This window comes from Gossypium hirsutum, chromosome D11, assembly GCF_007990345.1.
Source record: "Gossypium hirsutum isolate 1008001.06 chromosome D11, Gossypium_hirsutum_v2.1, whole genome shotgun sequence".
Taxonomy (NCBI): domain Eukaryota; kingdom Viridiplantae; phylum Streptophyta; class Magnoliopsida; order Malvales; family Malvaceae; genus Gossypium; species Gossypium hirsutum.
This window is the reverse complement of record NC_053447.1, coordinates 70,867,945-70,879,294: the sequence shown is the minus strand read 5'-3', so window position 1 is coordinate 70,879,294 and position 11,350 is coordinate 70,867,945. Positions and strand designations below refer to the sequence as shown.

The 11,350-nt window shown below is 32.0% G+C and overlaps 1 protein-coding gene and 1 long non-coding RNA gene across 3 annotated transcripts; both read left to right on the top strand.

Annotated features, from left to right (window-relative positions):
- Window positions 1-200: 200 nt before the first annotated feature.
- LOC121223304 (putative disease resistance RPP13-like protein 1) lies at window positions 201-2,881 on the top strand. Its single transcript, XM_041104475.1, has 3 exons — window positions 201-207; window positions 1,636-2,226; window positions 2,286-2,881. The coding sequence occupies exons 1-3, from the start codon at window positions 201-203 to the stop codon at window positions 2,879-2,881; spliced, it is 1,194 nt and encodes a 397-aa protein (XP_040960409.1).
- Window positions 2,882-8,589: 5,708 nt separating this feature from the next.
- LOC121223531 (uncharacterized) lies at window positions 8,590-10,319 on the top strand. Of its 2 annotated transcripts, none has more exons than XR_005920840.1 (2): window positions 8,590-9,371; window positions 10,065-10,319. It is a non-coding gene; the product is annotated as an uncharacterized lncRNA (long non-coding RNA). The 2 variants fall into 2 exon arrangements; XR_005920839.1 differs by lacking the exon at window positions 10,065-10,319 and adding an exon at window positions 9,485-9,832.
- Window positions 10,320-11,350: the final 1,031 nt, after the last annotated feature.

Below are 11,350 nucleotides of genomic sequence, written 5' to 3'. Positions count from 1 at the left end.
GACGTTCTCTTAAGAAATCGGAGGTTTAGAAAATTAGAATCACGACTTGAGGCGTGAATATCATTATCCTTGAAGGCTTTTCTAAAGAGCAGACCAATTAAACACTCAATTGAGATTGTAGGAGGAAGGTTTTTCTAAAGAGAATATAGAAGAAATTTAGATGAGAACATGAAAGCTAATGAGTAACTTTGAAAACTACCATGCATGGTATTTATAGGGATTTCATTTGCTTAATATAGCAAAGGTAAGTTGATTGAATTAGCTAACACTAGTTTGAAAATGGTTCAATGAATTTGGACTTAATTAAAAATAGCTTCAATCAATTAAATTATATTTAGCGTGACTAAATAGAAGTGTTACAAGTTCACTTTTATTTGACTTTCAAAACTTTAATAAAAATAAGTCCAAAAACAAAAAGGCTCGAATGTGCAGGAGTCTACTCTCTCAATTTGGTTCTTATTAAGTTCAAAGAAGTATAATGACTTATAAATAATGACTCAATATCTTTTTTTAGCAATGTGAGATTTTTGTAGTTCTTTGAAATACATAAAAACTTCCAATAATCTCCCACATATTTCAAAGATATAAGTTATAATTTTAAGTGAGTGTTTCAATATATTAAAATAATCATATTGTCATTTGTACTGTGAACCAGAATTTTTAACAAATGAGACATGATTTACTTAAATAATTGATGAAATAAGTTTTTGAGCTAATTATTTAATTTCCAAATTAACCTTCTCACTTACCACATTATATTTATGATTCATTCTTCAATGCGATTAGGTGTTACCAAATTAATTTCTTGACTTTAGTGAAAAAAATGCAAGCTTAATAACTATAATTAAGGGTTTAATTTATGATCATATTATATATTATGAAAACATTATGTAAAAATAAAATTATAAGAGAGAAAAAATATAAAGATTGGTGACAGATTTAAAAATGAAGTTAGTTTGAATACATATAATTACAAGATAATTATTTATACTACGACAAAATGTCTAATTAAATTTGGTACATCAAATCGAGTGACACAAACTCAATTGGTAAAAGTATAAAAAATCTAATGTTATTATTTTATTAAATATAGGGATGATTATATCATTTCAACATTTTTATAAAATAAAATAAATTATTTCACTACTCTTAACTAACTTCTTAAAAAATCATTTTCTCAATTAAAACTATTTCTTTTTTTTTTCTCAAAAACTAAACTACTCATTATTATTCACTAATTTCTAATTATTAGAAAAAAATCTATCCATCTTTTTTAAAATATTATTATTTCTCAAAAATATAAAATTTATATATGAAATAGTATTTTTAAAATTTAAATTTATATATAATATATTATATTTTTACATGTGTGACAATTTCTAATTATTAATTATGCGCTTTTCACAAACTTTTCTTTTGTAGATAGACTCGTTCTAAATGAACTTAAAATATAAAAAAGTTTAGATAAAAAGAATGAGGCTTGAAATATAAGTTTAGACAAAAAAAAAATAAGCTTGTTTAAAATAAGCCATGCTTGGACTCCAAAATTAAAATGGCTAAGCCTAACCCATTTTATAATAGGGGAAGGTCATGGTTGTTATATTAGAGGTTTGAAATATTTGTCAAACCTCAAAGGTGATTTCCGTCTTTCTGGGTTGGAGAATGTTAATGGTGAAGATGCAGGGGAAGCCAAGTTAAATGAGAAGCGGGGGATTCGTCGATTGGTATTGCATTGGAGTGAAAAATTAGAAAAGGCTTCAAGGAATAAAGAAGTTGAAGAATGGGTGTTGGACACTCTTCGTCCTCCAAAACAGCTTGAGCAACTCTTTATTGAGAATTATGGTGGTGCGAAATCCTCTACTTGGATTGCAGATTCTTCCTTCAAAAATATGTTGTCATTGGAGCTTCGCAATTGTAAAAATTGCAAATCTCTACCATCGATTGGAAGGTTGTTGTGGTTAAAAGATCTTTCAATTAGTGGTTTGGATCAAGTACACAAGATTGGTGCTGAGTTGTTTGGAGAAAATCAATCAAATGCTTTTGCATCATTAGAGTCTCTGTGTTTTGACAATATGCTGAATTGGGAGAAGTGGAACCTATGTGAAGACGATCAGCAAGTTTCGAGATTTCCCAGCCTTCGTAAGCTTTCAATTAAAAGATGTCCTCTATTGTTGGGAAGGTTGCCAACCATCCTTCAATCCTTGCAGACACTTGAAATCTATGAGTGTAAGAGACTGGTAGTTTCAATTCTTGTTTTCCCTTGCTGCGTAAAATATGGGTTGAAGGGTGTGAAGAATTGGTGGATGAAGGTCCTTTGTCTGTACAGAAGGTTACCTCCTTGAAAGGTGTGTTTGTTTCAAATATTTCAAATTTTAATATTTCAGCAGAGAGGATAATGTTGAGATTTGCGAACTTCGAAACGTTCTGCATCTCTGGTTGGAAGGAGTTGGGATCTTTATCGCAAATTGGGTTAAGATTAGTCGGGCACCGATTCATTGAGATTGTCAGTTGTCCCCAATTGGTCTCCTTGGAAACAGAGGAGGAGAGATTGCAACTTGACAAGATTCCAGGTGTTGAATCTCTGTTTATAAGAGATTGTGAAAGGCTCAATAGACTACTAGAAGCCTTACATGCCTTCCCATTGATTACAAGAATACAACTTCAAAACTGTCGAGGCTTGGTTTGTTTTGCAGAGAGTAACTTTCCTCCTGCTTTAAAAGAGTTGTGGATTGAGTATTGCGTGAATTTGCAATATTTGGTTGATGAAAAAGAAAATAATAATAAGCGTATGTGTAGCAACACTTGTCTTCTTGAGCACTTGGAAATAAGCAACTGTCCATCTCTAATATGGCTATCATCAAGGAGCGATATATGCACTTGACTTCAACATCTCGAAATTAAAAGTTGTTCAAAGCTAAGTAGGTTATTTTTAAACGCCAAGTTACCTGTAATGCTTAAACAGCTATTTATTTGGAATTGTCTATTGTTGGAATGCATAGCCCAAGACTTCCTTGAAACCATTGATCTCGAAAGCATTGGCATTCGTGGTGCTGAAAAAATTAAATCATTACCGTGGGGATTAGACAAGCTCAGCCATCTTCAGGATATTAAATTATCTAGGTGTCCAAATCTGGTTTCATTTGAAGAAAGTGGGTTGCCCACCACAAATCTCAGAGTTCTCTCAGTTGAGGCTTGTGAAAATTTTAAAGCCCTTCCCAAGTGCATCAACAACTTCACCTTCGTTCGAGAATTATCAGTGTGGGAGTGTTCGGCTGACATATCCTTTCCAGAAGAGGGTTTCCCTACCAACCTCACATCACTTGCAATCTCAAACGCACCCAAAATTTATACATCACTTGTTGATTGGGGATTTAACAGACTCACATCTCTTCAAGAACTCAACATCAGCGGTGAAGGATGCTCGCTTGTGGTTGGTGCATCCACTATCAAGGAGCCAACCAGATGAAAACCTGTCTTGAGGAGCTGAGCATGACACAACAAAGACTTGTTCCTCTTGGTCACTGTCTTCCTTAGCTACTTGAGCCTCTGCCTTCACCTGTTGAGGTTGATTCTGTCTTGGTTTGCCTTTGTTCTTGTAGACTCTCTCAACATGTCCCTTCCTTTTGCAGCGTTGACACAAGGCATCTGGTTTGAACCAACATTTTTCTTCTGGATGACCAATCCTTTTGCAATATCTGTAAGGTTGATCACTGCATTTTGCAGCATCAGGCTTAGGCCTGTTTTTCCAGGTTTTCTTGCCTTTGTAGGCAGTGTTGGTCTTTGCCTGAAAGGCACCTTCTTAGTGCTCGTCCAGTCTGCTAGCTCTTCTCTGCTCTTGTGCATATAAAGCATTGATTAGCTCTGTAAGAGGAATGCTAATCAGGTCCCTTGAGTCTTCGAGGGATGAGATCTTTGCCTCATACCTCTCTGGCAAGGTTGAAATCACCTTCTCCACTATCCTTGCTTCAATGAACTGCTCACCAAGGAGCCTTATACTGTTTACCACAACCATGATCCTATCAGAGTACTACTTGACAGTTTCTTCTTCCTTCATCTTCAAATTCTCGAAGTCTCTCCTCAAGTTCAACAGTTGTTGCTGCCTTGTCCTCTCTGTCCCTTGAAACTCCTCTTGCAACTTGTCTCAGGCCTGCATTGGTGATTCACAGGCCATAATCCTTGTGAAAATCACATCTGACACTGAGTTCTGGATGCAATACATGGCCTTGTGCCTTTTATTCCTCTCATCAGCATGCTGCCTGATTTGAGCCACTGTTGGATTGACTCTGAGTGGTTCTGGTTCAACATCAGAGTTGACCACCTCCCACAGATCAAAGGCCCGCAGGTAGGTCTTCATTTTGACCACCCATATGTGGTAGCCTTCCCCATTGAAGACTTGTGGTGCAACTAGTGAAAAGCTTGATGAGGCTATAGGTTTGTATACCAAGTCCCTTAAGATTAAGGCTCTAGATACCAATTGTTGGTTTTAGTAACAGAAACAGACAAGCTCAGCCTATGTCTTGAGCAGCAAGCCTCGTTGCTTGCTTAACAAACTACCAGAATCAAAGCAGAAAATAAGGAAGAAAAACAAAGAAAATTGATGAACAAAACACTGATTTCATTCAAAACATAAACAATGGCATAATGCCAATACATAAATCAAGCACTAAGCTTGTCAAAAACAGTAAGCAATCACCTAAACATTATCTACCACCACTAATTACATGGAAACTTGAAAAACTAAACTTGTAAGCTTGTACAAGGTTGTGTTTACAGCTCACTCACTAGCTAATTACATCAATCATAGGCCTAACTTAGTTTGAAATGAACTAGAACTCATTTCATCAACTAATGGTTACAAAATAAACAAAAAATAACTTGTTCCAGCAGCTCCTGCACGGCTTGGTCTGCATGGCCTGCTTGCTGGTTGAGGTTGCTGCATGCTGACCAACTTCAAAAAAATTTTTACATATCTGATTGTCCTCATGAACAACATGATAATAGAAATGAGTCTTATATATTTTGTATTCAATTTTTGCAGGCATTGAAGGCTAAATTGGCAAAAAATAGTGAACTTCAACTCATCTGCTTCAGCTTATTTGATTTAGTAAATCGGTTAGTCAATTCTCTGCAACATTTATTCAGCAAATTGAATGTTCTGTTTTCATTTGCATCTTCTAATTTCTAAGCTATTTTGGTATATGAGAATGGGGTTTTAGTTAAAAATATTTGACATTTCATAGTCCTATTAACCAATGGTTTTTCAGAAGAACAAGTCTTTTACGTGATAGTTTGATCCTTCCAGGATTAATGGAGGGATACATTACACGTTACAACATGACATTAGAGAGCTCAATTTAACACATGTAAGACAACAGAGTTCCCAAAATATTGTTCTGTCCAATCTCAAAGATGTCCATCTTAGTTCTCCGAATTTCTGAGACCATGAATCCATTCAAAGTTTGTGGATAGTTATTGGCGAGGTATTTTATTTTACGATGTAATTCCTCTGTAATCTCTAATTTTTAGTAGTGAATTTCGTCTTTGGTTCTGCCCGTGGATGTAGGAAATATTTCCGAACCATCTATATATATTGTGTTCACTTTCTCTACTTTCCTTTTTGTGTTTCGAATTTCTTATTTTTTTTCTCATTCCAAAACATATATTTATTAATAAAAAAAATCACAATCAATGCATAGCAAATCATAAAAATTCAGATAACCATATATATCCTAATGGTTACACTCAAAGATCAACACAGATCAAAAGCATCAAAGCAAAATATTCAAAAAAAAAAAAACAAAGCATCAAACATTATAGCCACCCACGTACTTGCTTTCAAGGTAGCCATTACCACATTGGTGTAAGTACCACTTTTACGTACTAGTCTATTTTATGTACCACTTTGAATTTATAGATATTTTTTAAAATATTTAATATATTTATATAAATAAATATACAAATATCAAATAAATTATTATAAATAAATTTTTAATATAAAACTATTCATCAATTATATAAAATATTGTTTAATAAACTCCACAAGTAAAAAATCATCATTCAATAAATTCAAAATTAAGAAGAAAAATTTAAATCGAAGGATGAGGGGGTTTTTTCAATAAAAAAAGCTGAAGGGCGAGTGAATATTTTTCTATAATAACGAGGTGAGTGAGTTTTTTTTATTAATTTTAATTTTTATATTTTAAATGAAAAAGTATGCTCCAAAAAAATTTTTAAATGTTAAACTTTACTTTCTAGTGTAATATTTTTTTATTGGTCAATACATTTCAATTAAATATTTAGTCTAATAGAAAATAGTTAAAAGTTTTATATTTTTTAACATTATTCATGCAGTAGGTGTACCATGTTCTGGCCAATGCGAATGGCACAAACCAAAATTTTTATTAGTATGGAAAAGGGTGATGCTTGTTGCGCTATAATAGTAGAACGGCGGCACCGGCCAGTACGACTAAAACCATGGTTTTTTATTATTATTTTAATACAATAAAATAAAGAGGTTTTTTTATTATTTTAGCCATGAATTTAAAAAACATGTGTTATATGTCCTCATGAAATACTTGTGTTCAACGTCTCAGGTGTGGCCTAAATTTGAATCGCTCTAGCCGTGTTGTTGTTAGGGCTTTGCCCTCATATTGTAATTCACAAAAAAAAATCAATATTCACTAAAAAAAATTGTTAAAACACATTAAAAACATATAAATAATTAAAAACCACTTTTTATATTTAAAAAAAAGAAACCCAAAGCAAAAATAAAATCCATTTTGAATTGAAATGCCAAAAACAGCAGAGTAAAAAGGTAGAGAAATTAAGAAAAATAGAAAAAAATAAACTAAACCTATAATAAATAGAGTTTCCATAGTTGGATAATTGGTAGATATAGTATCAAATCTGTCACCTTTCAAGATTTCAACCCTAATTTTGGTCACATATTTTCTTTTTCCATATCATTTTCCATTTCCATTTGAGAAAACAATTGTTATATATAAACATTACTTACTTATTTTCTTTTCTCTTAAAAAAAGAATCCTTTTAGAATCCCCTAAATTTTTTGCCTTATTTTCTTTGATCTGTTTGTTGTTATAAAAACCTTTGGTTCTTTTCAAAATTTAAGAAAAAAAAAATCTGGGGTTTATCTTATCTTTTAAAAATTTTCCGGGAAAAAGTAAAGGAAAGAAGAAAATTTTCAGATGGGTAGAGGGAAAATTGAAATAAAAAAGATTGAAAATTTGAATAGCAGGCAAGTAATGTTTTCAAAGAGGCGAAATGGGTTGTTGAAGAAAGCTAAAGAATTGTCCATTTTATGTGATGCAGAGGTTGGGGTTATTATTTTTTCAAGCACCGGCAAGGTCTATCAATGGTCCAGCACTAGGTATATCATATAGTATAGTACTTATATATATATATATTATAGATGATTTTTAATAATCGAAATCTGGGTTTTTTTCAATTTTCAATTTTAGCTTTATTTTTTTGTAAGCATGAAAGTAAGTTGACCTATAATTTGATTGATTTTCATTATTTTTCTTTTCTTAATAATTGGCTATAGTCTCAATATTGAATTAATATAAAGTAGTTTAAGTTTTGTTACAGTTAAAATTTTATTGTGTTTTGATTTGTTTTAGTTAATATCTGCTTATATGAGTGTATATTAGTTTGTAACGGTCTATAAAACTTATATATATTTATATTCTTGGATGATTATTTTTTAGAACTATTTTTTTTTCTAAGCATAAAAGTAAGTTGAGTTGTAATTTGATTGATTTCCATTATTTTTCTTTTCACTTTGTAGTATGGGATCGGTAGTTTCGATACTGGTTGTATCAATCGTTATGAATCGTCTCGATATTGAACTAGAATAAAATAGTTTAAGTTTCATTTCAATTAAAATTTCATTGAGTTTTTGACTCATTTCAATTAATATATGCTTGTATCGCTGAGTATTAATTCCTATAAAGGGATTTTTAATATTTCCCTTTTCTTTCTTAACGACTTTTTTATATAATTGCTTTTAAAAATAATATATAACCATTCATTAAATTATTGAACTTAATTAATAGTTTTAAAATTTATATTTACATATTATAATTAAGAAATATTTGGAAGTATATCATATATATTATTTTTAAAAATGATAAATACGAAACTATATACTAAAACACAACAACACATACTCATATCAAAACAAAAATGATACATAAATAGTTACGATACGTTAAGAATAACTTGTCATAAATTTGATCGGCTCAAGACCAAAACCTAAACCCTGATAATGAGTTAGAATTTTATTTTTAATTTATTGTTATTTTTTTAAACATGACATTTTATTAATGTAGCATGGAACACTCTTTCAAGATACAACAAAGGAATGGAAGAAGACCATTCTCAAGAACACCCTTTTTATGAGCAACAAGCTGAGGTGTATATATATATATTGATGTCCTCTTTGCATGGATAATAATATCAATGCCAATTGAATTAAGACTCGATCGACAATAATAATTACGTTTCTAATATTGTGTGTGTGTTTTTTTTTTTGGAATTAAAAAAACAGAAGTTGCAAGGAATTGAGGTGAACACCATGAAAGAGGAGTATTTAAGGCTACACACAGCATATATGTATGCCAATTTCAATTCTATTGTTTGTTAGTTATACTATATATAGTTATCTAACTGAGTTGAAGCCACGAGTTTAACTAAAGATCAATTTAGTTGAAAAATAATTTTAAATAAAGATTTTTATTTAAAAGATAACAAATAATATTACGAGTTTGTTTTTTGTCTTTTCATTTAAGTATTTATATAGTGTTCAGCTGATATGTCCTTCCCAGAAGAGTGTAGGGGATTTCCCTACGAATCTCACATCACTTGAAATCTCAAATGGACCCAAAATGTATACATCACTTGTTGAATGGGGATTAAATAGACTCACCTCTACTCAAGAGCTCAATATCGGCGGTGAGGGATGCTCACGTGTGGTGTCATTTCCAGAAGAAGGGATAGGAAGAATGCTGCCTCCTTCTCTCACATCTATCTGCATTGAAAATTTTGAGAATTTGGAATTCATGTGCTCCAAGGGCTTTCAACACCTCACTTCGCTTCACGAATTGGAAATAAGTAATTGTCCAAAGCTCACATCTCTTCCAGAAAAAGATATGCTTCTCTCACTTGAGCAGCTACATATTTTCAATTGCCCGTTGCTAGAAGAAGGGTGCAGTAGGGGTAAAGGTTGACAGTGGTCCAAGATTGCCCACATCCCTTATGTCCGTTTTCAGTATAAAACAGCATCCCAAGGGAATTAGATTGAAAGTAAAGCAGCAAAACCTGGCACTGATTTCTCCACACTTAAACCACAGGTGTGAAACCATTTTAAACACATTTTTAGTTCCATAGTTCCATATATGTGATTGTCCTCAGAATAACAAGATAATAGCAATCAGTCTTATATAATTTGTATTCAATTTTTCAGGCATTGAAAATTAAATTGGCAAAAATGGTTGATGAATTCAACTAGCCTTCCTTTAGCTTATTTGATTTGATGTTCAGCAAATTGAATGTTCAGTTTTCATCTGCATGTTCTGATTTCTAAGCTTCCTTGGTGTAAATGTTTGCTTAGCTCTCAGAATATGGGTTGGCACAGACTAATTTTGGAATTGACTTGGAATATGCCGTATAGTCGATCCTTCTTTGAAGACAATGTGTTCAATTGCAATTGTTATAACCTTTGTACATGGGAATGGGATTTTAGTTGAAATATTTGACATTCCATTGTAATATTGACCAATGGTATTTCAAAAGAATAAGTCTTTACTTGATAGTTTCACGATCTTTGTGGATAGATTCCTGTTATTGTGTAAGGATACGAGTCGTCACCACTGTCTATTATTGATCCTCTCAGGATAAGGGAGGGATACACTACGCAGTACGGCAAGTAGTTAAAGAGCTAGATTTAAGCATTAACACAAGAGAGTTCACTGACCTGCAATTTGGGGTTTTCTCACTTGTAAAACACTGATGACATTGAGATTATACTTCTTTTGAACTTGCAGCCTCCGTGTTGCCACAAACTATTGTCTGCTGATCTCAAAGTTGGCCATCCTAGTTCTTGGAAATTCTCAGATGATACATCCGTTTGAAAGCTACTTTCGAGCTGCATTAATTCACTTGATGAGGAATTGCTTTTTGGATCATGTGGATTGAACGACACTAATGAACTCAGTGTCTAAGTGACTGACTGAAAAACTTCATTTAACCATTTTGGTTACTGCTTCATATCAATATAATCAAGTTTTTTGCATTCAAAAGAAAGTATGTTGTTTGTCATTTTCTTACACAACTGCTGTGATCATGGATGGATGCATCATCAAAATTTCAGAGCATCCCTTATTTTGTCATGCTCAGACCACATGTATGAAACCCTTTAAAAGATGGGCAAAGATGGTGATTCACTGATAGTTGGTTTTTGTAAGACAGATAATATGGTAAATGTAATATATTATTTGGTCATTTTTGTAAGACAGGGAATCTGAAGCTTGAAAGCTAAATGTGTCACAGTGGGCTTTCTATCACACTTTATATGGATTTCCCCTGTTTTGAAAGGCTTCAACAGTGATGTTATCAAATGTTTATGAGCTGGAGAATATGTTCTTTGGTACTCCCTTCTTATGTTGGACTATATTTTGATATTAATGGAAAAAATTATTTTGATGCCATTGGCATGGAGCTCAACGTTCATTTACTTGGAAATCAAGACAATGGACAAAAGCTATGACAAAATTCAAAAACAAAGGTATCCCGGTAGTAAAGATATAGATGTATTGGTCGGGTTTAAGTATGATATTAATCTATTTTATATTTATCTAAATTCGACTTAGCCCAAAATTTGAGCTTAAAATGTTGCTCAAACCCGTCTATATTTATAAAAGATTAATCCAAACTCATTTTAGCCCCGTCCATATTATTTTTAATTTTTTTAAAAAAATATTTATATTATATTATTTTAATATTTAATAATTTTATATATTTTTTATTTATTGAAATTTTTTATATAATACCATGTATGTAAGAGTATAATCAACGATTTGACAGCAAAAGTAATAAGAAATTCAATATAGAATATTATTTCTAGTGCAACAGGATATGATTGATTATCTAATATTTCAAAATTTAATATTGGTTCATTACAACCGTATAAATTGAGATGCAAAACTCCTATTAATAGAAAAACAGAACCCTCTGCAAAGTACAAAATAAATTTTGTAACTGAGTATAGACGTTTCTTCCCCCTCATGGATAGAAGTAGATAAATGAGAATTAAGTCAAACTTCCACAAGAT